This window comes from Vulpes lagopus, chromosome 15, assembly GCF_018345385.1.
Source record: "Vulpes lagopus strain Blue_001 chromosome 15, ASM1834538v1, whole genome shotgun sequence".
Taxonomy (NCBI): Eukaryota; Metazoa; Chordata; class Mammalia; order Carnivora; family Canidae; genus Vulpes; species Vulpes lagopus.
The window spans coordinates 12,381,944-12,409,651 of NC_054838.1; the positions used below are offsets into that span (position 1 = coordinate 12,381,944).

The 27,708-nt window shown below is 36.5% G+C and overlaps 1 protein-coding gene across 1 annotated transcript in view; it reads right to left on the reverse strand.

The window, feature by feature from the left end:
• PDE3B (phosphodiesterase 3B) overlaps window positions 1-27,708 on the reverse strand; it is a gene marked incomplete at its 5' end in the record, with an annotated part of 164,528 nt that overhangs the window by 51,162 nt on the left and 85,658 nt on the right. Inside the window, 3 exon segments of the mRNA XM_041730463.1 lie at window positions 4,096-4,238; window positions 7,263-7,511; window positions 19,904-19,954. Coding sequence (XP_041586397.1) covers window positions 4,096-4,238; window positions 7,263-7,511; window positions 19,904-19,954 — 443 coding nt within the window.

Genomic DNA, 27,708 nt, shown 5'->3' on the forward strand with positions numbered 1-27,708 from the left:
CCCATGGAGTTTTGGGAAACAACTTGCCTGTTTTTCCCCACGGAAAGTCTGTTCAAAGGAAGTGAGCTGTGGACTCTAAATATATGTATGTGCTCTGTTTAGCCACAGGGACGGCTGGGTCCTAGCAGTCAGTCCAAGGATACAAGCATAGCCATTTTTTAAACCATAGTGTCAACCCTGGAACTCAGAGATGGGTAATCCAATTGTCAGCTAACTCAAAAAAACCTTATTCTACATTTCCTGGAACTTCGTGACCACAGAATCTTTATCCTAGGTCTTAAGCTTCAGCAGAAGGCAGCATCCATTGTCATAATCTAATATGGACACCATACTCCTGCAGGACATTTGTTAAGCAGCTGTTTACCTTTAAAGATCTATTTTAATGCAATCAAACTCATCACGGTAATCAAGCAGGCCTCAGAAGAGCAGTAATGACTAATACACAGTAGAAACTGAAAGTGCCAAAAATAAAATAAATAAAAAGAAAGTGAAAGTGCCATAAAAGAGGTAAAGAAAAGGTGTTAAGGAGATTCAAAGGTGAAACGGATTACTTCTCCTTGGAAACCAAGGGAGGAAGACATCAGGGTGTTAGTCTTTAGAGGTGACACCTGAGCCCAATCTTTCAGGCTATACAGACATGAGGGTGAGAAGACCTGTTCCAGGGGGAGAGAGCAACTATAGGGGGGCATAGAAGCAGACAAATAGAGGGAAGCGCAAATAGTTAAACATGATTGGAGTTTCAGATAAATAGAGAAAGACTGATGTATTTTGGTGTTATAATCAATTAAAATCTCAAGTCCTGTGAGAGATGAACAGTGCTGAACTCTTCAGGGCAGGTAATACGGTGGCTCTTCAAATGCAGTAACTCTTCTGCCCCGGGGTTTTCTTCCTTTGGATTCCTGTTATCATATCTATCATAAAGTGTATAATACTTCACTTTTTTCTCCAAAGCATGAAGAAAGGCAAAATTCAATCCTATATTACTCTCTACTCAAACAAGGTGGGCTGGGAACTTTAATTCAGCTTAATTTTCAAACGGGTTAAACTAAAAATGAAAATTATCAGGAAAAGTTGAAGGAAGAGGGATCCCTGGGTGGCGCAGCGGTTTGGCGCCTGCCTTTGGCCCAGGGCGCGATCCTGGAGACCCGGGATCGAATCCCACGTCAGGCTCCCGGTGCATGGAGCCTGCTTCTCTCCCTCTGCCTATGTCTCTGCCTCTCTCTCTCTCTGTGACTATAATAAATAAATAAAAATTTAAAAAAAAAAAAGTTGAAGGAAGAGTTTAACGCACGTCACATGCCTACATTTTCACCTAGAGAGCATTCCAAGTCATTTTTCTGTTCTCATTCTTTGCAAGATTGCTCATGTCTTTTAGTTTGTTTACTTTTTCCAAGTAAGAGTGCAGCTTTGACATAAGGGAATAACAGGGTTTCAAACCCCAGGCTAGGAATTTGGGTTCTATTCTATAGGCATTGGTAAAGGTTCCAAAAACTTGATGACTGTTTAAGGAAGATTTGTGGCAGACAGGTAGGAGATGGATCAGGCTGCGAAGAATATTAGAAATGGAAAGGCCAATTAAGAGGATAACAGTCCAGGTAAGAATAAGCATGAAGAAGTGTAGGCGAAGTGAAAAAGGAGAAGAGAGAGCAGAAAGGAAACAAGATGCAGACATAGACCTGACAGCTATTATCAAAAGGATGCAAAGATAACAACTTTTCTAGCTAAATCCATTTTTTTTAAGCAACCACCAAACTTGAGTGTAGTAGCATTATGTCAGGAAATAAGGGCAGAAACACAGTAACATGAAAATGTACTGGAGGGATGAGAAATTTCGTTTCAGTCAGAGCTTTGGGGAATGAGAGGTTCAATCCTGGAATCATGTTGAAAACACAGTTGGGAGCATTTTTTCTAAATTATTTTTTTAAAAAAGATTTTATTTATTTACTCACGAGAAATGCAGAGAGAGAGAGAGGCAGAGACACAGGCAGAGGGAAAGGCAGGCTCCATTCAGGGAGCCTGATGTGGGACTCAATCCCAGGACCCCAGGATCATGCCCTGGGCCGAAGGCAGGCGCTAAACCGCTGAGCCACCCGGGCTTCCCATTTGTTGGGATCATTTAAAATCACAGCGAAGCTATACTCAGAATCCAACGCTAGGTTCAAATCAAGACTCAAAAATATAGGACATGTGACCTCAGTTTTGGGTGCTCTAATAAAGTCAAGATGAATGCCTCATGATTCCAGATTCACAAGTCTATTCGCTTAAAGCCTAAAGGTTCCTGAACAAAACATTACCATATGTGAAAGATCTATAGCTATGCTGCCATACACGGACGCCTGCGTGGCTCAGTAGTTGAGTATCTGCCTTCGGCTCAGAGTGATCCAGAGTCCCGGGATCGAGGCTCCATGCATGGAGCTTGCTTCTCCCTCCCTCTGCCTCTCTGTCTCTCTCATGAATAAATAAATAAAATTTAAAAGCAAAATAAAATAAAATGACTGCCATACATGGCTATATGATGGTCACATATGACTCTTTGCATTTTACTTAAATTAATTGAATCAAATTTAAAATTCAGTTCCTTAAACATATTAGACATATGTCAAGTGGTCAGTAGCCACAGGTAGTTAGGGATTGCCATACTGGATGGTATGGATATAAAATATTCCCATAATCACAAACATTTCTTTTTAAAACATTTTTTAAAAGATTTTATTTATTTATTCATGAGAGACAGAGAGAGAGAGAGAGAGAGAGAGAGATTGGCAGAGACACAGGCAGAGGGAAAAGCAGGCTCCATGCTGGGAACCAGAGGTGGGACTCTATCCCGGGTTTCCAGGATCACACCCTGGATCTAAGGCAGTGCTAAATCACTGAGCCACCCAGGCTGCCCCATCATCACAAAAATTTCTATTGGACGGCACTGATCTAAGATGATGTTTCTCATGGTTAAGAAATATGTCATATTTTCAGTTCCTATCATCATTGACTTCCCCATATCCCACTTCCATTAAAAAGCAAAACAAAACAAAACAAAACAAAACAAAAACAAGACTGTCATGTTTAGGCTCTGGGCAAGATTTGCATTCTCTAGCACTATGCTCTTTCTACATCAATCCACTCCTGTTTTTATCTATTATCTATCACTCCATTTTCCTTGTATAAAAAAGGAGTTCATCTACTTGAATATATTATAGAAAATTCAAATTAAAAAAATCACACCAGAATCTAGAAAATTTTGTTTGCTCGTACTTCCTATATAAATGTTAACATAACTTTTAACAAATTCGTATGATCCAACCCTGCCATCTGCTGTTTCAAATGGGTAACTGTACAGCTCGAGCTAAATGCAGTACAACACATGCCCAAGTTTACGCTGATTCCAACTCTCTTAACATCCTTAGATGAGTGAGTAAAGAGCAGTTCGTAACTCCCACGGGAGAGCACTATGTTTCCTGGCCGCTTAAAAACAAAGTACTGAATCTTTGGTTATGAGGGTAAATGGGTATATTTACATTTAGAAAATTTCTGTCCCTGCATCTTCCCAGGTTCATTTAGCTGCAGTTGCTGATGGCTTTCGTGTGCAGGATTAGCACCGGTCAGTTCCAAGTCAACCGTCCAGTGAGTACAGGATATATTAGTAGTCGTAGTCCTCCAGCAAGAGCAGAGCTTAGGGAAGAGTTCTGCTACCTTGCGTCTACCATCTGAGAGAAGCCTGGGAACGTGCTCCTCCGCTAGCAAGTCAGTAGCTCCGCTGACCCAACTTTGGATGCTGTGCACTGATGGGTGTGATCGCCCCCATAAGCCTAATTTAAAAGCTTTCCTACCCTGTCCTAAACTGACTCTCGCTTCCTTAAACCACCTCCCTGATTTATCTTCTCAAGGCCCCAGCATGCCTCATACCCAAGGTACTTAAATGTTTTGAAGACACGTTCGCTTCCTTTTAAGGATCAGTTTCTCTATGGTGCCTTATTACCACCCGTGCTGTCCTATGTCTAAAATACTTCAACTGTTCCTTCTGCTTTTAGTTATTTCAAACCTCATTCAACAAAGTGGATGTATTTGACTCAAGTTTCTTTAAAAGACTGGGGATTTTACCTCGAAAGGCCAAACTCTTGGTGTGGCCTCTTGCCATTCCCACGCTCCCACCTTGAAGAAGACTGTTCTGCGGGCGGTGGGCCTGAGGCTGTGGAGCTCCTCCTCAGCTGTGGAGTCGGCAGACTAGTCCTACTGCTTAGGCCCTGCGGAATAATTGAACAGTGGTTAAAATCGTCACCTTCAGATCTGCTGTGTGTGCATCAGTCAAGAGGACGTATAAAGATATCAATCAATGCAAAGTATCTTTTTAACAGGTACAGGAGAAATAGAACATTTTACTCTGAAAAGCCATCAAATTTACTCCAAATTTTACATTCTATACTGTTGTTCAATTATTAACTGTTCCTCTCACTTAAAAAAAAATGATCTCTGAATGCCCTACAATTTAACAAGATACTTATTTTTTGTACACTTCACCCCCTCGTTTCATGAGAAACAAACGCTTACAAATTCAAAAGTTGATATGAAAGATTTACCCTGAAAAGCAATTGCAGAGGACAAGCTTCATATTAGGGACAAAAGCCCTATATCCTAAGCCTTTTTTATTTTCAGTACAGTGCTAATGTACATAGGATTAATCTGGAGAAAGTGAAAGATTCAGAGCCATCTTTTTAATTAACAAACTCAGAACACCATTAGCATTAATAATATCTTAATTTTTGGGCAGCCCTGGTGGCACAGCGGTTTAGCGCCGCCTGCAGCCCGGGGTTTGATCCCGGGGACCCTGGATCGAGTCCCATGTCGGGCTCCCTGCATGGAGCCTGCTTCTCCCTCTGCCTGTGCCTCTGCCTCTGTGTGTGTGTGTGTGTGTGTGTGTCTCTATGAATAAATAAAATAAATAAAATCTTTAAAATAATAATATCTTAATTTTTGAAAATATTCCGAATTGATCCAAATAGTCAATTAACTAAAGTTTTGGTTTTTTTTTTAAACTACTGAATTGGTGGGTTTTTTTTTTTTCCTGAATGGGTGTTTTACTGAGATTTACATAAAACAGTTCTCTTTCTGAATTTACCCCATTAACAGATACTGAAACCATCTCAGAGATAAATATCTCCTATGTTTAAATTTCCCAATGATGTTGATTTTGTAAAGATTCGTAGTTAGACTCACAGAGAAAAAGTTCTTTGTGGAACATAATCCTTTCTGGCTATAATTTAGGTTCATATAGTCTTTCTTAGTTCTTAACACACATATAAGACATTTACATTAAATTACTTTTTACAACTCCTTTTCCTCACTAATTATCTTTTCATAAATAGCTATGGTTGTTTTCTGGAGTAGCGTCAGTCTTTTTCTATTCTATTCCAAAAGCAGAGACAAATTAAATGTGAAAGAAGTTTAAAGAACACAATGAAATGAAATAAAGGTTACTTCCTGGTTCTTATAGGACTTACTCCTATCAGTACCAAAAATAAACCTGATTACCTAGAATGTTCAGGAAATGAGGCACTTAGGCATCCTGTTTAATTAATATTGTTTAAAATGTTTTTAAAATGTACTAGTGCACTTTTTTACACAGTATACACAGTAACAAACATAATGGTGTCAGTAAGATTTTTCTGATTAAGACTTTTAAGGATTATTATTTTGAAGATTGCTCTTCTGTTGTGTCCAGTATACTTCAATTGAAAAAAGAAAAAAACTGCAAATGACATCAAATGTCAATGGAAAATACAAAAGAAGAGCATATCATATATGCTCATAGTTTCCACATGTCAAGTGAAAATTAAGAATAGAGTTATTTTATTGATGAATTTTTTACTGTCGCTTTTTGATGCTTGTGATTAACCTATTTCTCATAGGTAGAGTGCTAAAAAGAATGTCAGACAGCTTGGGGCAGCCCAGGTGGCTCAGCGGTTTAGCTCTGCCTTTGGCCCGGGGCCTGATCCTAGAGACTCGGGGATCAAGTCCAGCGTGGAGCCCGCTTCTCCCTCTGCCTGTGTCTCTCATGAATAAATAAATAAAATCTTTAAAAGAAGAAAGAAAGAAAGAAAGAAAGAAAGAAAGAAAGAAAGAAAGAAGAAAGAAAGAAGAAAGAAAGAAACAAGAAAGAAAGAAAGAAAGAAAGAAAGAAAGAAAGAAAGAAAGAAAAAGAAAGAATGTCATGCAGCTAAGTACCATTGTTAATTGGACTTTGACGAAGGCAGGTGCTACTGTATAATTTTCTTAAAAATAAAAGCATCACATAATCACCTATCATCTAGATTTATGATCAGTAATTACCAAAATTTTGCCCTAACTGGGCTTGCTTAATTTTTCAACATTTCTATATTCTAATGCTGAGAACTAACACAATGAACTATCTGATCAAAATCCTTCCAAAACTATATTTAACTGTTTCTAAGCTCTATATACACTATTACAATGAACAAAATTAACTGATTTGAATTTTATCTTCTCTTGATTAGTTTCTTTACCCGTGTAGAATAAGTTAATCTAGAATAATCTCTAACATATTATTTCTCAAGTTTATGATTTTAGCTATTGATAAAGATATTGATTAATCAAATAAAGCTTATATTAAAAGCACTCTGAACGAGCATAAGATAAACCTACTTAGAACAGTATTTATTATTTCTTAAAGAAAAGCCTATTTTGAAGCATTGATATTAAGAAAAATTAATCCCATATCTAATAATGGAAAAAATCAATGTCTATTGGGCTATAGCGGTCCTTAGAGGGTAAAGGGGAAAAAAACAGATCAAAAAGATGTGAAAATCCATTTAAGATAATGCTATGTAATTCATAAAATGAATATTATAACCATCAATTCTTTGTGGTTCAATAAGAACGATTCCTGGATTCTAAATAATACAATAGATTAATTAATGACATGACTGGACTACTACTTTGTTATACAAGCCTAGAATTCAATTTGTGTGTTGTTTTCTACTTCTTAAAAACAGTAACAATGATAAAGAGTTGTAACCGATGAAGTGATAACTGCTGATTATAGCAAAGTTATTTAGAATTAAAGCTGAATACTCAATTAGAATTATTTGAGATTTATAACCACCTCTTGAAGTCCCAAACAGCTCAATATACAGTATAAAAAAGCTGATCCTTGAAAAAGAAAGTATATTTTATCTAAGCTATAAAGGAGCATTTTTAATTTGAAAATATTAAACATGGTAAGTAGGGCTGGCTAATTACTGTATCTTGACCTTGTGAAGTTTTCGATCTCCTTTCTCAGTTGGGTCCTCTATTTCTGAGCAGGGGTAAAATCCAGGAAATGGCGTGAGAGGATTAATCTTTGGCCTACAGGAACCTGAGAAAGCACCCATCAAGCTACTGATGCTCCGCAGGGAAGAAATGACTTGTGGGGGAAGGGTTGGATCAATCAGAAGATCTGACACCATATTTCGAGCCTCATTTAGCACTGAAAGATCAACTCCACTTCCACCTCCAGAATTCTAGAAAAGAAAAGAAAAAGTAATATTACAGATTTGCGATTTAAACACTCTAACATTTCAGAAATACTCTATTTTAAATCGATAGAAATATACATTACACATCCACAGCAGTTCTTTCACTTCCTTTACACACTTAAGAGGCAGTCGATCACAGTGATAAGGCTCCATTGCAATGACATTGGGGCTTGAAATCGACACTTTAATCCTAACTGTATGATTTTGAGCAAATTATTTAACATCTGAACCTTTTAGTTTCTTTACCATAAAATGGAGATTATAACATCTACCTCATTAAGGGCTTACGTGAGGCTTTAGTCTGAGAATACAGGTAAAACACATAAGGCAATATATAGTGCATATATTTAAAGTGCAATAAATAATAGTATATCTGTCGATATTATGGAAAATAAGATAAAAATACAGGAAAACGGGGTCAGAGTTCAAAGGAGACAGTGATTAATTTTGAACTCATGGTCACCAATAGTATCATGGAAGGAGTAACATCACACTTCACCTTAAAGAATGGATAGAAATGATATTTTTAAAATTTAGAATGAATATTTTATTGACATATACACGTGGTCTGATTTTTACTTTTTGAAAATACATATAGGGATCCCTGGGTGGTACAGTGGTTTGGCGCCTGCCTTTGGCCCAGGGCGCGATCCTGGAGACCCGGGATCGAATCCCATGTCGGGCTCCCGGTGCATGGAGCCTGCTTCTCCCTCTGCCTATGTCTCTGCCTCTCTCTCTCTCTCTCTCTCTCTCTGTGACTATCACAAAAAAATAAAAAAAATAAAAAAAAAAGAAAATACATATATATGATGTTCAACTTGATTACCCATAGAAATGAGAACATGCATAATCAGAATAGTGAATTAAATGTTACTTGTGGTGCTTTTATTATACCCGGAACTTATATTTGAATGTGTCTGAAATTCATAATTACTGAATGCATGTAATGAGTTTACTATAAAACTGTTTAGTAAGTATCCTCAACACATTTTGGGACTAAGAAATGTTATGAAAGTTAGAACAATAATTAGCTAAATAATGTCTTTGCTCTTTGGAGAATTTTTTTCCCTGGTGAAGTATTATTTTGTCTTAGTTTTTATGTGAAAATATTCCCCTATTGCTAGGGTATAGCCCAGTTATTTCTAATCTTTATGAATAAATACTCCCCTATATATGTCACTATAGATAATTAAGGATATTTCTGACAAATAGCTTCCCATAAAATTGAATTTCTGAACCACAGTAAATGAACAGGTTAAAATTTGATCATTACTATAAAACTGCCCTCCCATATGTTGGTTAAATCTATATGTCCACAAATTGTATTATAATAGCATTTATTTTCCCACACCTAAGTGAGAAATCTATTGATATTTGAGTTGACATTCCCATACAATCATGTGTCATTTCTCAAATGTTTAATTATGACATGGCTTGCAGATTTATTGGTTTTGGGTTCTTTTTTTTTTTCATATTTGGGATTCACTCAGCTTCTCAAATTTGTAAGATTACGTCTTTTGCAAAATTCGGGGAAGTTTTCAGCCATTATTTTTTTCAAATAATCTTTTAAACTCACTCTCTCTCCTTCTCAGATACGGATATGAATTTTGGATCTTTTGTTATTGTCCCTAAGACTCTGTTCATTTTGTTTCCACCTATTTTCTCCCTGTTGTTCAAATTGGGTAAATTCTATTGCTTTAGTCTGAAGCTCAGATTCCAACCTCTGTCATCTCCACTCTCCTACTGAGCCCATTCAGCAAGTTTTAATTTCCATTATTGCATTTTTCAGTTCCATAGTTTTCATTTCTTTCTTTTTTATAACTTCTATAGATCTACCTCAGAGATGTTGCAGGTTTGGTTCCAGACTACTGCAATAGAGTAAATAGCACAATAAAGTGAGTCAAAAGAAATTTTCTGGTTTCCTAGTGCATGTAACAGTTATGTTTACAATATACCGTAGTCTATTACATGTGCAATGGCATTATGTCTAAAAAAACAGTGTACATACCTTAATCTAAAAATACTTTATCTGGCCACCTGGGTGGCTCAGTTGGTTAAGGATCTGACTTTGATTTCAGCTCAGGTCAGGATTTCAGGGTTGTGAGATTGAGCCCTGTGCCAGGCTCCATGCTGGGTGTGGAGCCTGCTTAGAATTCTCTTTCTCCCTCTGCCCCTCCCCTCCATACTCTTTTCCCACTCTTAAAAAAAAAAAAAAGATACTTTATTGCTAAAAAATGCTAACTATCACCTAAGTTTTTGGTGAGTTGTCCTCTTTTTGCTAGTGGAGGGTCCTGACTTTGACACTGATGGCTGCTGACTGATCAAAACAAAATGGTGGTTGCTAAAGGCTGGGGTCGCTCTGGCAATTTCTTAAAATAAATGAAGTCTGCTGCATTCAGTTGACTCTTCCTTTCACAAACATTCTCTGTAGCATCTGATGCTGTTTGATAGCATTTTACCTACAGTAGAACTTCTTTCAAACTTGGGAGTCAATCCTCTCAAAACCTGCTATTGCTTTATCAAGCTTATGTAATATTCTAAATGCTTTGTTGTCATCTCAGCAATCTTCACAGCAGCTTCACCAGGAGTAGATTCTATCTCATGAAACCACTTTCTTTGCTCATTCATAAGAAGCAACTCCTCATATGTATGTTCAAGTTTTATCATGAGATCGCAGCAATTCAGACTCTACTCCTGATTTTATTTCTCTTGCTATATCTACCACATGTGTAGTTACTTTCTCCACTGAATACCTGAACCCCTCAAAATCATCCATGAGGGTTGGAATGAACTTCTTCCAAATTCCTATTAATGTTGGTATTTTGATCTTTTCCCACGAATCACAAATGTTTTTAATGGCATCTAGAATGGTGACTCCTTTTCAGAAGGTTTCAATTTTCTTTGCCCAGATCCAACAGAGGAATCACTATCTATGGTAGGCATCCTAGTTTAACATAATTCTTAAGGACCCTGTGATTTTCAGAATAGTAAATGAGTACTGGCTTCAACATCAAGTCACTAGGCCCTGATGTCTCCTCTCTGGCCATGGGAGGGTCTAGGTGCCATCTTCCAATAGAAGGCTGTTTCACCTGCACTGAAAATCTGTTGTTTAGTGTAGCCAACTTCATTAATTAGCTTAGATCTTCTGGATAATTTGCTGAAGCTTCTACATCAGCACTGACTTGAACTTTGATATTATGGAGATGGCTTCCTTCCTTTCCTTCCTTAAACCTCATGAACCAACCTCTGCTACATTCAGACTTGGCTTCTCCAGTTTCTTCATTTCTCTCTCTCTCTCTCTCTCTCTCTCTTTAAAGATTTATTCATTCATTCATTCATTCATCCATTCATTCATGAGAGACACACAGAAAGAGCAGAGACATAGGCAGAGGGAGAAACAGGCTCCTCCCCTTGGGGAGCCAGATTTGAGACTCATTCCTGGGACCCGGGATCATGCCCTGAGCTGAAGGCAGACACTCAATCACTGGACACCCAAGTGTCCCTTCACTTCTCTCATCTTTCCTAGAATTGAAGAGAGTTAGGGTCTTGCTCTGGATTAGGCTTTGGCTGCAAGGAATGTTGTAGCTGGTTTGATTATCTAGACACTAAAGTTTTCTCTGTATCATCAATAAAGTTTCACTTTCTTATGATTCACATGTTCACTGAAGTTCACTTTTACATTTCCTTCAAGAACTTTTTCTTTGCATTCACAACTTGAATGTCTGGGCAATAGGCCTAGCTTTTGACCTATCTCAGCTTTTGACATGCCTTCCGCTCTGAGCTTAATCACTTCTAGCTTTTGATTTAAAGTGAGAGACGTGCGACTTTCACTTGAACACTAAGAGGGCCTTGCAGGGTTATTAACTGACCAAATTTCAATATTGTTGCATCTCAGGAAATAAGGAGGTCCAAGGAGAAGGGAGAGAGATGGGGAAACAGCGGGTCAGTGGGGCAGTTATAACATATACAACATTTATTAAGTTCACTATCTTATATGAGCATGACTCATTGTCACCCCAGAACAATTACAATATAACATCAATCTGATCATAGATCACTTTAACAAATATAATAATGAAAAAATTTGAAATATTTTAACAATTACCAAAATGTTGGAGAAACACAAAGTGAGCAAATGCTGTTGTTAAAGTGACAAAGCAAAAATAGATTTATTTGCTTGATGCAGGATTGCTACAAACCTTCAACTTATAAAAAAAAAATCACAGTATCACTGAGGGGGGCACTTGACGGGATAAGCACTGGGTGTTATGCTATATGTTTGCAAATCGAACTTCAATAAGAAAATATACAAAAATAAATAAATAAAATAGAATAAAGCTGCTAAAAAATTTTTAGTTCATTACTTTACAATGTCAACTCTAAAATTCTGAAGGATGGAAGAATCATATATAATGTAGTAACCATTAAAAACTTACATTAATATTTTCAAAAAAACCCCACAGTATCTGTGAGGTGCAATAAAAGGGGATGTATCTGTATTTTTGTTATTGTTGAGATTTTCTATTTTATTTGTAATTGCTTGTTAGAACATTTTTATGATGGCTGCTTTAAAATTTGTCGGGGGTGCCTGGGTGGCTCAGCTGGTTAGATGCCCAACTCTTGATTTGGGGGTTTAATCAGGTCATGATCTCAGGGTCATAAGATTGGTTCCCATGTCAGGCTCCCTGCCCAGTGGGGAGTCTGCTTGTTCATCTCCCTCTGCTCCTTGCCCTGCTTGTACTCTCCAAAATAAAAAAAAGAAAATCTTAAAAAAAAAAAAAAAAGTCAGATAATTCGAAATCTGATTCATCTTGGTATTAAGCATTGTCTTTTCCCATTCAAGTTATGACTTTCCTTGTTCTTAGTATGTAAAATTATTTTTTTATTTTATCATCAACATTTTGGGTATTATTCTACAAGACTCTAAGGTCCTATTTAAATCTTTTTTTTTTTAATTTTTTAAATTTTTATTTATTTATGATAGTCACAGAGAGAGAGAGAGAGAGGCAGAAACAGAGGCAGAGGGAGAAGCAGGCTCCATGCACCGGGAGCCCGACGTGGGATTCGATCCCGGGTCTCCAGGATCGCGCCCTGGGCCAAAGGCAGGCGCCAAACCGCTGCGCCACCCAGGGATCCCCTATTTAAATCTTTTGTATTAGGAGGTAGTTTCTGTTAGGTAGTCCTGGTCTACTTTTTCAGGGCTGCGGTTCTTTTTTTCTTTTAAGATTTTATTTATTTATTTGAGAGAGAGAGAAAACAGAAGGGGAGTAATGGGGAGAAGCAGATTTGCCACTGAGTAGAGAGCCCAATGATGTGGAGTTTGATCCCAGGACCCTGAGATCATGATCAAAGCTAAAGGCAGATGCTTAATCAACTGAGCCACCAGGCACCCCTCGGGAATGTGGTTCTAATGATATTTTAGTTTCCAGAGCATTCACCGTGGTATTTCAGCCTGCTTGATGGTTTTCTGATGCCACTAGGGTTCCCACTGGTCCTTGTTATACCTCTGTGGGTGAGGAGATGGGAGGAATTTCCTCAGATTGAATCTCTAGGTGGGGGAAGAGAGTCTTCAGGCCACAGGGAGAAAGCAACTTCTGGATTAGACAAGACACATGTTATGGCAATAGCCCCTCTGCCACAACATGTAATAAAATTACTATGATTAATATTACGGAAAATGATGAAATGAAAATATAGATAGAGTGGCATTGGAGTTCAAAGAAGATACATAAACTTTAATCTGAATGGTTGGCAGAAACTTTATGGAAGGAGTAGCATTTGAGCTAGTAATTTGGTAGGATTTTATTTATAAAGATTATAATAAAGCTAAAAATGTATTTGGGGCGTTTATTCTTCAAGAACGAATACAAATAAAGGTACAAAAGTAGTAAAATAGCCAAGTACAAGGAACATGAAATTATTAAAATACAGGCTTCATTTTTTTCTTTTTTTGTTTTTTTTGGGGGGGGCTTTTTGTTTTGGCTTCATTTTTTTCTAAAAGAACATTGGAAAATAAGATGGAAAGGTGAGTTGGGACCACATTTTTGAGAACACGAGACCCCAGCTAATGGATATGAACAAGGGAAAATCATGGATTCTGAGCAAGTTAAGGAAGAAGAATCAAGCAAGGAAAGAGAAGAGGAAGTAATGGAGGCCACTGAAATGTTAGAGAGGATGAAAAGGTAAATATGTTAAGAACGGACAGAGATGGGAAAAGAGCATTCTAGGCAGAGAGACTCACAAGTGTGAAGACCCAGACACCCAGCCTGCCTAGCTTGTCAGAGGAATAAAAGGGGACGGGAGTCACTAGAGCAGAGTAAATGGAGGAGAAGTTAGTAGAACACAAGGTCAGAGAAGTAAAAGGGAGTAAAGTGAGGGACTATATTGTGTAAGGTCATTTGGTAAGGATTTTTAACCTTTATTATTCTGGGTGAGAAGAGCAAGAGTGACAACTTTTTAAAGCTGAACTTAAATTCCTATTTCCCACTGGCTTACATGTGGCAAATCTTGGTTTTTACCCAGAGAGCTAGGGTTGATTAAAGAAGAGGATGAGGGAGAGGTAGGTGGCTTTCATCTGCAAATGCTAAAATATTTACTATTTGGCCCTTTACAGAAAAACTCTGCTAAGTCCTGTCTTGTACTATAATTTCAGAGACCCTTAGAATTCATTATTGAAATTAATATAATATTAACTTACATTTTTATAGTGCTACCTACTAGACATTCATCATCATCATCATCATCAGCCCTCTGAAGGAACTGGTATCATTCCCGATCCATAGATGACAAAATAGATTCAGAGTGCCTTAAGAGGCTAGCCTTATTTTTCAGCAAGGAGCCTGTCTCAAAGCAACTCTTCCGCCTAGAATAACGGGTCTAGAAAAGCTGAAATAAAAATAACACCCATTTCAAGGCATCAGAGCACAGTCAAGCAGCCAGGCCTTGAAAGAACAAGAAGTCAGAGTTTAAAAATTAAAATGAACCCACCATACTGTGCTACTTTTTCTCGAGGAGTCTGCTGTGGATTCATAACTGGCCAGGGCAGAGAGAGCAAGAAGCACAGTAGTTAAGAGGCTAGGAAATAGAGTGGAGCTTTCTGTAGTCACAGGAGGCTCGAAGACCAAAACTGGAGTACAGGGTTATCAGGACAGGCAGGGCTTTAAAGCCCAAGCAAGATCTCAGAGAGGAGAAAAAGAAGGTAGGTTGAATTCAGAGCTGCTTTCCCTCAAAGGCATTTGCCAATTTGCAAACAGTGGCGGAGAGATGGAGAAACCCAAGCAAAAATTCTCAAACAGATTTCTATTTTGAAAGTTAAATAGAGCTTTCAGCAGTCTAGAGGGAACAACATCAAAAGGACTTCCTAGAAAACACCACTAACCAAAAATTATTATGAGACAGAAAACTTAATAGGCCTAAAACTACTGAAGAAACTGAATACATAATTTAAAATTTGCTCATAAAAAAAGCTCCAGACTGAGATGGCTTCACCATAGCATTCTTTCAAACATTAGGGAAAGAATACCAGTCTCACCAAACTTTTCTAGGTAATAGGGTGAGTATCTCACTTTATTTTATGAGATTGTAACCTTTATATCCAACATATACCAAGAACATTATAAAAAACAGGAATTATAGGCCAATTCTCTCTCATAAACATAGATTTGAAATTCCAAAACAAAATATTAATAAAATCCAGGGACATATATAGGTATTATATATACACATATATTTTTAAATATCTTAATCAAATTTGCTTTTTTCTGGGAATATGGGGATTGATGTGAGAAACAAAGACAGAAGGAAAATTATTAAATTTTTCTTACTTCCTACAGCCCACTGACAAGTCCTTTAAAAAAGGCAGAGTGACATTCCTGTAGGAACTCAGCTGCCTGGATGTTAATACTTTGCTAAAGGGCAAAAGGCAATCTTAGCCCGAGCTCCAGGATCTTGTAAATCTACTTTAACATATAAAAATTCCTTTAGGAAACTTCCTTTATCTCTAAACTCCCCCAAATACTTGTTGGCAATCATCCCCCAAGCATATGACCCACCAATATACATCTGAAGGGTCTCATGACTAAGGTTTTATTAGATGATAATAAACGACAGTTTCCCAACAACAGCTAGCCCCCTCAAGCTCCTGGAATCCTTGCTTCCAAAATTCCTCAGAGTCTTACACTACCTCTAACCCCCTCCCAACCTGAAAGTATATAATGGGCCTCTCCGCATGACCCCAGTCCTTCTGCCCACAGGTCCTGTCCCTATGCTTTAATAAAACCATCTTTTTGCACCAAAGACGTCTCAATTCTTTTTTGGCTGTCGGCTTTGAACTCTAATGTCTTTTCCTACATCAGGGATGGTTTAACAGAGACACAAAATTATCAATACAATTCACCACATTAATAAATGGAAAAAATCCAGGAATCATCTCCATAGAGGCAGAAAAAGCATCTGATAAAAATTGTACACCCATCCATGACTAAAAAGAGAAAAATAAATGTCTTTAGTAAACCAGGATTAGAATGGAACTTCCTTAATTTTTTTTGAACTTCCGTAATCTGATAAAGGATATCTCTAATAAATAAATAAAATCTTTAAACAAAACAAGTCAAAGATCTGACCAGAGAATATCTGAGCAACCAATTAACATATGAAAAGATCCTCAACCTGATGAGTTACCAGTGAAATCCCAAGTATTAAAAGCACAACGATATACTCTTCCACAGCTACCAGAATGATTTAAAAATAGACCCTATAAAGGGTTCTCAAGGATGTGGAGCAACTGGAACTCTCAAAGGCTGATGGTTGGGTAAAAATTGATACTTCTTGGAAAATTGAGTGCTATCTACTGAAACTCAGCATATGCACGCATACCCTGTGACCCAGCAACCCCCTCCGACAAACACCCAACAAAAGACCTCAAGAATGCCAGCAGCATTACTTACAATAGTCATGAAGGGGTTCAGGACAGGCCATCCCAGAATGTGCCACTTTGGCACGTGTATTATTTTGAGCTGAAAGCACTTGAAGTCCTGTGGTCTTAAGGGAAACTTTTGCCCCTCCTTTAAGTACACAGAAGACTCTAAATTGGGGGCTTTTCCCAGAAGAACGGTTTTTAGCAGAGATAAATTTTTTAAAGGATGTTAAGTAATCTCTACGCCCAACATGGGGCTCAAACCTGTAACCCCAAGATCAAGAGTTGCATGCTCTACTGACTGGGCCAGCCAGGCACCCAGCAAAGAGGAATTTTATGTGAGTGAACCAACTACATGGTAGGGCAAACACTTAATTACCAAATATTTGCTCTTTCTACCACCCTGTGAATTATATTCCTTTCCTCTGAAGTCCTGGACCCCTGTTGTCCACTTTATCCTCAGCTGAGATATCTTAGATATCTTATCAGATAAGATATCATATATATCTTATTTTGCCTATCTTTAGAATTTCCAAGTCTATGTAGGTTACCTATACAGATACCTATTAAATTTCATTTTCTCTGTTAATCTGTCTTATGTCAGTTTGATTCTTAGTCCAGCTACAGGACCTTTGAGGGGATAGGAATTCTTGCTTCCTGACACACAAAAAGCTGAAAAGAAAAAAATGTCCATCTATTATTGAGTAAATGAAAACATTGAGAGTATATTCATTCAATGAAATACTAAATGCAATGAAAATGAATGAATTACTATGGGCAATAACAATATTAACCTTATAAAGAAAATTTTGAAAGAAAGAATCAAAATAGAAAATATGTATCATTAATTCCATTTATATAAAATCCACAGACAGGAAAAACTAAGTTGTAGTGACAGAAATCAGGACTGAAATAATGCTTGGGAGAAGTTGATGACCAGGAGGGGAGCATAAGAGAGGCTTTGGGGGAGCTGAATTCTTCTGAAAGATGGTCACATGAATATAATCACTTTGAGAAAATTCATCAAGTTGTACACTTACAATTTGTGCATTTTTATGTATGAGTGTACATTAAAATTTTTGTAAAGGGATCATTAGAAAGAAAAGAGGAGGGGCATCTGAGTGATGCAGTCCGTTGAGCTTCCCACTCTTGGTTTGGCTCATGTTGTGATCTTGGGGTTGTAGGGTCAAGCAAGCCCTGGGGTAGACTCTGCTAAGCGAGAAGTCTCTCTTTGAGTTTCTCTTTCCATCTTCCTCTGCCTTTCCCTGCCCCCAGGCTGGCAGGCACAAGCTCTAGCTCTTTCTCCCTCCCTCTCTCTCTCAAATAAATACATAAATCTTAAAAGAAAAGAGGGGGATCCCTGGGTGGCGCAGCGGTTTGGCGCCTGCCTTTGGCCCAGGGTGCGATCCTGGAGACCCGGGATCGAATCCCACGTCGGGCTCCGGGTGTATGGAGCCTGCTTCTCCCTCTGCCTGTGTCTCTGCCTCTCTCTCTCTCTCTCTCTGTATGACTATCATAAAAAAAAAAAAAAAAAAAATTAAAAGAAAAGAGGTGGTGAGGGAAGAGAGAAAGGAAAAAGGGAGAAAGGTGCCTGATATCACATATCAGTGTGCCTGACTACAAGCCTATGCTCTTCACCATTACTGCTTATGTATCTTTAGATTTTACTGGTAATTTAAATACTCTTTTAATTGGAAACTGAGGATCTTGGTGAGTATGACTGATAAGGAAGCCCTTGTGTGGGTCAAAGAATCAGCCTTTTTTAGGTCAGAAGTGGCTTTCTTGATTTCACCTGATTGCAATAGGTATGCTTTTTGTTCACCAAAACCCAGAGAATATTTTGTTCTTCTGGGCTGTTGTGGCTCTTCCATTCAAACCTTAAAAATAAAACCCATTCAGGGATGCCTGGGTGGCTCAGTGGTTGAGTGTCTGCGTTTACTCAGGCCATGATCCTGGGGTCCGGGCATCAAGTCCCACAGTGGGTTCCCCAGAGGGAGCCTGCTTCCCCCTCTGCCTATATCTCTGCCTGTGTCTCTCATCAATAAATAAATAAATTTTAAAAATAAATAAATAGATCCCATCAAAGGAATGAGAAATTCAAAGGAATTTCTCAAAAATGGTGATAGAAACAACTAAATAAATCTAATAAACAGAGGTAATGTTTCTTTGAATACAAAGGACAGAGATTTAATATTAATGTTTATCTATCAGTATAAAAACCACCAGGTTTTAAAACAGCATATTATAACATAATTAAATTTATTTTATATATTTATTAATATTTGTTATTCTGTATGTTTATATATAATTTACATTTATAATTATAATATATAATTATAATAACATATTTTTTGTAGAATCGAATACACACACATTTCAATACAATAGGAAAATGGGAAAATATCTGTAAAGATATATATCATAAGTTAACATAATTAACATAGTTATTGCTTGATATTTAGGAATGGGTTTTCTTTTTTCTCCTATACTTCTATTTTCAGTTCTTTTGATATGAATATATATTACTTAAGTCATCAAAAAAGTTTAAAAGTGCATATTATATGATTTCATTTATATATATAAAGTTCATAAATAAGCCAAACTAATTGTTAGAAAGTCAGGACAGACATTATCCATGGGGATACAGTCAATAACCAGAATGGTACATAAGTGAGGCTTCTGGAATGCTAGTAAAGTTCTATTTCTTGATACAGGTTCTAGTTACATGGGACATTTAGTTTGTGAAAATTTATCAAGCTGTGCACTTTTCTGTATGTATAATTTAATTAAAAATTTACCCAAAACTTAAAAAAAAAAAAAAAAAGCCAAAAACTGTAAGTAGAGTGTTTTGGCTTCCCTAATAAAATATTCTGCCAATTGTTTTGCTTTTTCTCATATATGGCTTTTAATCTACTTTTTTCCCTGTCTGAATGAGTTGCCCACAATCAGAAAAAAAAATCTCAACCTTAATATAGAATTGTTAGTTTATTCTGAGCTCCAATTATATTAATATTTTTAAAATAACTTATACAAGTATGATTTATCATTTCCCTTTTCCCCTTCATGATTAAAAATGTCTTTTTAAAAAAATTATCTAAATGAAAGTTGTTTATTTGAAATTAGTTCAGTTAAAAAAATCTCATAGCATAGAAACCTTACGAATGTAACTTTTTAAAAATGTCTAAAGTTTCAGGGTGCCTGGGTGGCTCAGGTCACAATCCCAGGGTCCTCGGGCTCCCTGCTCATCAGGGAGCCTGCTTCTCCCTCTCCTTCTGTCCCTCCCCCACCCCCCCTCGTGCTCTCTCAAATAAATAAATAAATAAATAAATAAATAAATAAATTTTTAAAAAATAGATGTCAGAAGTTTCATTACAGTATATCAGAAACTAACATTATGTGTCATCTATACTTCAATTAAAAAGTTTCATTACAGATATTATTAGTAATATTTACTTATATTTACCTGATAATGAGGTTTATACCATTGCTTTAAGTCCCAATCCCAAAGTATCATCTGGGGAAAAAGAAAAAGACAGAGAAACACTTCGTTACAAACCAGAAACAAACAAACAAATATATGTAAAGACAAAATGGAACATCTTCGATTTTACCTAGCTTACAGTTTGGGAGAATAATTGGGAAAGTGAGAATAAAAATTATCTCTAGACAGAATATTCCATAAATTATGCACTCTGTGAGAAATCAAAAAAATAGAATAAGGTCACTCTAATAAGCTGTATTAACCTTCAAAATACCCATTACCACAATAAGGAAAATACAAATCAGAATAACACCCAGTTACCAAAAATACAAGAAAAATTACAAATCATCAGACACTCTCCCTCCCCTCATCATCTTCAAAGGATCATCACTCAACATTCTAAAGCAGTGTCAATGGGTGGTGCTATTTCCTTACTAATAAGGCACTTCTGTCAAAAGCAGTTTAAAAAGCCTGTCCTTTGGGTTAGATTAAGTATAAAGTAATGGATTTTAAAAAGCAACATTCAACCCTTTTGATATGCAGATAATTAGGATGGTTTTCCTATTTGTCTTCTTTATAGGCTACCAGTGATAACTTCTTAGTCCCAGACTAGTATTTTCCTCTCTGTTTTCTTCCCAGAAAGCTTCCTGGCTGATTCCCCTTCTCATAGTCACCATGCTCTAGAAGAAAACATTAGCTTTAATTTAGCAAGCTATAACTACTACCTATAATTAATCCTAAATTTCTCTTAAGTTTACTTAATCGGTCTCCATTTGCCAAAATAAATTGATTATAATGGCAATTTTCTATATAGCTTTGAACCTTAGTCTCAAATTTAAATCTAGTTAATTTGTAATATAACCACCTGATTTCTATATGCTGAATATTTTTTTTTAAGTAAATTCTACCCCCAACAGGGGCTCCAACTCACAACCCCAAAATTAGGAGTCACATGCTCTACTGACCAAGGCAGCCAGGCGCACCCATATGGTGAACTCTGTGCTGTTTTTCATCCTTTGTCATCTGTCTCCTGGATGCAAAAGATCTTAAAGTGTTATCCACTCTATCTATCACCGGCCTAATATTTTATCAGGAGTTGGCATATTGTTTTTTTTTTCTGTAGAGGGACAGATAGTAAATATTTTAGGCTTTGCAAGCCACCTAAGGTCATTGTGACATAATCTTATTTTGTTTGTTTTACAATGCTTTAAAATGCAAAAACATTCTTAGCTGGAGAGCCATACAAAAACAGGATGCTGGCTGAATTTGGTCAGTAGGCTATATAGCTCGTTGACCCCTATTTTAGGTAATATACCCAACCCTAATCACTAAAAAAATTATCAGTTGTCATTATCACCATATCCTTCTCAACATCCTTGCAGAGGGTCATCTCTTGCCAGTGAAAAGAAATCTATTTCTTCCCAAAGAAAATCCAGACATACAATACTATAAGCACATCTAAAACTTCAGTACTGGAAAAAAAAAAAAAACAAAAAAAAAAAAAAACAAAAACAAAAACAAAAAACAAACAAACAAACAAACAAAAAGCAACAACAAAAAAAACTTCAGTACCCACAGAAGAGCTGTTGTATGTAACTATATGCAAAGTACTTCATGAATATTAGTAGACTCATTAAATTTATGCAGTATTTTATATGGCCCTAAGTGTAACCCTGACATAATTATTTCAGGTTGTGATTTGACCAGAACACATTCTAGATTCTAGACACATTAGTTAATGAGGTTTAAGATGTTAATTACTCTCTCAGAACACTCACATTAAGAGTAATGTAACTTGGGGTGTCTGGGTGGCTCAGTGGGTTAAAAGCAGCCAACTCTTGATTTGGCTCTGGTCATGATGGTAAGGCTCTGGGATTGAGCACCGCGAACAGACTCCACACTCAACCTGGGTCTGCTTGTCCCTCTCCCTCTGCTTCTCCCTGTCCCATTCTGTCTCCTTCTCTAAAATAAATAAATAAATAAATATTTTTTAAAAAGAGTAACTTGACCTAAATCTCCTTGTTTCTTTTATACTTAGCATTGCTATGCTCCACTTTGTCCATGCTATTCTTACACACTTGGTATTTTTTTTAAAGCGTTTATTTATTTGAGAGAGACAGAGAAAGAGCTCATGCTTACCAGCAAGCACATGCACGTGCACACAGACACAAGCAGGAGGAGGGGCAGAGGAAGAGGGAGAAGAAGCAGGGAGCCCAACAAGGCCTATCCCAGGACCCCGGGATCATGACCTGAGCCAAAGGCAGACGCTCCACCACTGAGCCACCCAGGCATCCCCACAATTGGTATTTTAGACTCAACTGCAATACTTTACTTCTGTCCTTAATTTAGCCTGTCAAATTTTTCTTTTGAGATTGAGGATGTCAACTCTCCACCATTATCTCATCATCTGCAAATCTGAGTTTTTCTTAAGTACACCAATAGAAGCACAGAATAGACAGGTGTGAAGTCAGAGCCACACGATGTATCACCAAAAATTACCTAGGAGATAGGCATCAATTCACTAATTTGCATTCTAAATCTACAAACTTTCCTAACTGTAATGTCCTCCAAAACATACTTCTACGTTTCTCCTACAAAGTTTGCCAAAATCAAACAGTGACAAATGCCGATTCCTTACTTTCCCAATTCATGAATCTAAGTAGAAGCTGATCTTTTGCTAAATCAAGCACATTTTCATTAGGACAGTTTCTTAACATTGAGTCTTCCTTGTTCCCCACTTCATTCACCTACATGACAATTAAATAAATATATCTTTTTAAATGCCGGTACTCTAATGCCAGGACCATATCTATATTCATATCAGGCATCCTTAATGGTAGCCCTATCACTCCCCAGCAGGTAAAAATTGGTTCTTAGGAGACACACACACACACACACACACACACACACACACCAAAAAAAAAAAAATCTTAAAAATAATAAAATGGTTGTAGCCCTCCAAATGCCACATAACATAAATAGACTGTCAATCTACAGTATTGAAATTTCACTGAAGGGGAGGGACGATTAGAGAAAAAAAAAAGTCTAAAACAGCTCCTTAGGGGAGTGATAATGAAATTAAGGTTGAGAAAAAAATGCTATAAAGGAGTCTGGTTTCTTGCTTATCAAAGCAACATTAGCTTATATTCTGAGGGAAACTGTGTCGAGGATGCCGACTCAGAAGCTGCTGCTGTAACAGGAGAGCTAATGTACACCCTATTCTAATGGCCCCTGGAGGTCTGTGTCTGAGATCCCCTGCATGTTAGGGGCTGAGAAGAGACACAGTGAAAGTCACAAACTGCTAGAAGACTGTCTTCCGTTTAATCTGAACAACTAGCATATTAGTGATTTTGAGAAAACAAAATTTTTGCATAAGTAGTAGAAGACGTATGATCCAGGAACTCTGCAGCTAGGTATATCTAAAAGCAGTGCTATTCGAAGTGTGCTCCAAGTAAGATAAAGAAATTAAGAGTACATGTTTAGAAACAGGTTGCTGAAATATTTCTAGTGTATTTTATAAAAGCATCAATTCACAACCAACAAATTAGGAGAAAAACCTTTCCAAAACTTGAATTTGCTATATAGTCTAACTAAGTGCACATAACTGCACTGTTCGGGGTAGCAAAAAAACTAGATATAACCCAAATGTCTATCCAAAACAAAATGGAGAAATTTGAGTATATTCATATTATGGAATACAATGGTGAAAATAAATGAAGTACAGCTACATACTATATAAATAAATCCCAGAAACATAAGATTGAATGAGAAAAGTCACAGGATACCTACAGCAGAATTTCATACATGTAAAATATACTGAAATATACTGTTTAGGAATATAAACATATGGGAAACAATAAAGAAATTCAGGATGGGGATTGTTTCCAAGGGAAAAGAGAAAGAAAATGGATCTGGGAGTGGCATACAGGGAACTTCAAAGTTATTGGTAATGTTCAAAATTAATGGTAATGGAAAGTATAGATGGCATTTGTTATCCTTTGTCTATACTTTATGCATATTTTACAAGTATTTATTAAGCTTTAATTAAGAATTTAGAAAGGTAAAGAAGACAGTGACTGGTGAAAACTCTTAAGAAATTGTGCTGTAAATGTCAAGAATGAAATGGGACAATAGTTGGGAAAGAATGTGGGGCTAATACTTTATTTTATTGTTAACATGGTTAACAAAAGCTCTAGGTTCTAGAGCTTGTCTATACCTGATAAGAATGATCCAGGACAGTAGGAGAACTAATAATACAAGACAGATTCAGAGAGATATTCAAAGTAACAAAATCAGGATCCCTGGGTGGCGCAGCGGTTTGGCGCCTGCCTTTGGCCCAGGGCGCGATCCTGGAGACCCGGGATCGAATCCCACATCAGGCTCCCGGTGCATGGAGCCTGCTTCTCCCTCTGCCTGTGTCTCTGCCTCTCTCTCTCTCTCTCTCTCTCTCTCTCTCTGTGACTATCACAAATAAATAAAAAAAATTAAAAAAAAAACACAAAGTAACAAAATCCTTAAGGAAAATATTGTTCAATGTCTCTATAAGTAAATATAAATTAGATAAAATTTAAACTAGGAAACAGTAATGGAGGATTAGCCATTATTTATCAGATTATGATCTGCGAATCACTAGGCATTCATCAGTGCCCTGGAATATTTAGAGGGAAAAGGAATCTATGTAGTTTATATATATTCCAAAATTGTGAGACACAAGATTAATTCAGAAATCTCATCATCTTCATCTTAATAACAATTATATTCTTAAAAGCTAGGTAGGTAGGGAAAAAAAACATTAGGTAGGTGCCCTAAGGCCTGTGTTATTCTTTACGAGTCATCTTAACTAAAATATTTTCATGTCGTTGGGATATTACTGTTCACATCTATTTAATTTGCATTCTTTTCATTGTGTTGCACTATATCTCCAATCAAAAAAAGAAATGGCTCAAAGCTGATTTCCTAAAGCTTGAAGTGTTGATAAAAATAGAAACATAAATAACTCAGAGTAAATGTCAGGCCTAGATTAAGAACAAGACTTTAATGCAAAGAAATATAAATCTAATGCAAATACCACACAAAGCCACAGAAATGAAAATATTAGTAGGACATACGGCAGTGACTATCTAAAAGCTAATTTTTTTTAGACTTGTAAGTCATTTACCCTGTATTCTTCTGCATATTTTCCACTCTGAAACTTTACTGAATAATGAGGATAGGAAGCCATGAAAACTTTTAAGACATATTCAAATGAAACATAAAAATCTTTTTGGTAAACCAACAGAATTTTTCTAGAACAAAGCACACAATGCTTTCTTATATGAATCTGAAGATTTTTGTTTTTAAAACAGAAGAGACAAAAACTATAGAGGCACCTTCCAGATTCTGTGCTCCTCACTCCAAACGCATATAAAAAAAAAGATAAACTATTGCCTAGAGCTTTGTAAATCCAGCCACACAGATGATAAGCATTATGCTGGAAGAGAGAACAGATCAAATAATCTCCAACAAATACTTACCATATGACACCTTGGGACATCACAGAATTGAAAAGGCATGTGATGTAGAAGAGTAATTACTGCCATATTTGCATACAGCAGATATTTCACTTTACTGCTGGATAAATGCATTCATGTATTAAGCCTGAATCAACTTTTGTTATGTACAATACTTAGGAGGAAGAGTGGTAGACAGGTTTTTATGTGTCTATCACTGAAAACCCATACTACAAAAAGCTATTTTCTCCCCTATTTAATGATTATTTCAGAACTCTAACAGAAACTGAGAAGCCAATGTTAGAATAAGTTCTAAGAGAATCAGTTTTCAGTGCAGCAAGGATAAGTCTTGCTAAACAATGAGAATATCTCCTAACTGCAAGTTTATACGCTACTCTATTCACAGAAAACAGCTGGTAGTTTGAAACACATATACTGGTCATAATTCAGCATTAAAGAAATAGCATAAATATAACTGCACTCAATTTTTGGCCACAGAATATACATCTTTTCACTGTACTGTGGAAAATGGAGCAAATGCAAAACTCTTAAAAAACAAATATATAATATAAAAATAAATAGCAAATTCAATAGAAGCATTTTCTTCAATAAAATGCACAGAACTTCTATTTCTCAAGCTTTTAAAGATTTATTTGGAGTTTGTGTGTGTGGGGGGGAGGGACAGAAAGGGAATCCCCAGCAGAATTCTTACTGAGTGTGGAGGGTGATGCAGGGCTAGATCCCATGACCCTAAGATCATGACCCCAGTCAAAATCAAGAGTCCGGTGTTTAACCAACCAAGCCGTCAGGCACCCCTATCTCTTAAGCTTTTAAAGTAGATAATGCCCATTAACTTAGCAACTGACACAGCTCTGAAAATAATCTTTGGTGAGAAATCTCTTTATAATTTCAGGGTCCATGTTGAATTTGAGTATTCAGAACCAGCAGCCAAAAACACTTGCTGGCTTCCATCACCCAATTATGATTTTGCTTGGATTTTTCTAATTAAAGAGAAATAGAGAAAAGAAAGAATTTGGTTGGATACAGAATGAACCTATGAATGGATACAGAATGAAACACACACCCTAGTTACTTACCAGTGAGCTACAATAGAGATACCCTTAATACTGCAAACAATGTCCATGGATATAAAAATATAGTAATTTTGTTTTAGTTTTTAAAAATTATAATGAATCATTTTTATACATTTATCTAAAATTGGCAGGTGCCTACCACACATACTGAATATATAGTGTATGATACATGGATATTAAAAGTTTAAGAAAAGGTGGCGGAAACATTCATTCCTCCCATGTAATAATATATAGCTGTTTTAAAATCTTACTTGCAAGTAAACAGTGTATGTGATATATATATATATATTTCCCAAGTCTGCAAATTTTAGGCATCTAAACTTTAGTACCAATACCAAAGTAGATTCTGTAAATAATTTAAATATAAAAATAAATAATTTAAATTAGCTAAATCTTGAATCACGGTAAAAAAAGAGTCTGTAGTTGGTATGGTATGTTTTCAGAATATGGTTCTACTATATTAAAAGACATTATTTAATGAAAGTATGAAATTTTAATTGCTGGTTTAGGAGCTACCAATATTTATGTTTCCTTCTAAGCTCAAATGTAGTGTAAAAGTTATTATATATCTTCACACCCTGTGATTATCTGTTCAAAACTAATTTTACAAACAGCATTCTAAGTAACGTATGAGGTATATGCTACTAGAAGAATTTTTTTTAGTTGATTTGATAAAGTGAACCCAAGACTACATCTTCATATAAATTCAACTTTGTGGTTAAAAAGTTAAATCCTGATAAAAGTTTCTGTTTGAATATGTTTATAAGTCCAACATGCTTTACAGAGCTCTACAAAACCACCAATACCACAGTGAAGCATCAGCAGTGCAACCAGGAGATGTTATCAGGTTCAATTACGTCAATGAGGTTTTATTTCATTGTTCCCTATGTAGCTGAAAAGAAAAACATGTATGTGCCTTCAAGTTAAACTTACAGAACTGTTGTACTTATGTGAAATTTTAAAAATATTTATCATGGTATAGCTGTGACTTAACTGTTAATAATACCCTTTATTCTCATATTTCTTAATGACATTTTACTTGGGCTTTGTGTATAAATCTATGCTAATGAAACAGATTGAATTTCAGTATTTCCAACTTTTTCTATTTCTGTGCCTTCCAACCTAGGCCCAATAAAGAAACCATTAAACTCTGTGATTGTATTTATTGAACATAAGCCAGGAACATAAATGGACAGTCGAAGCA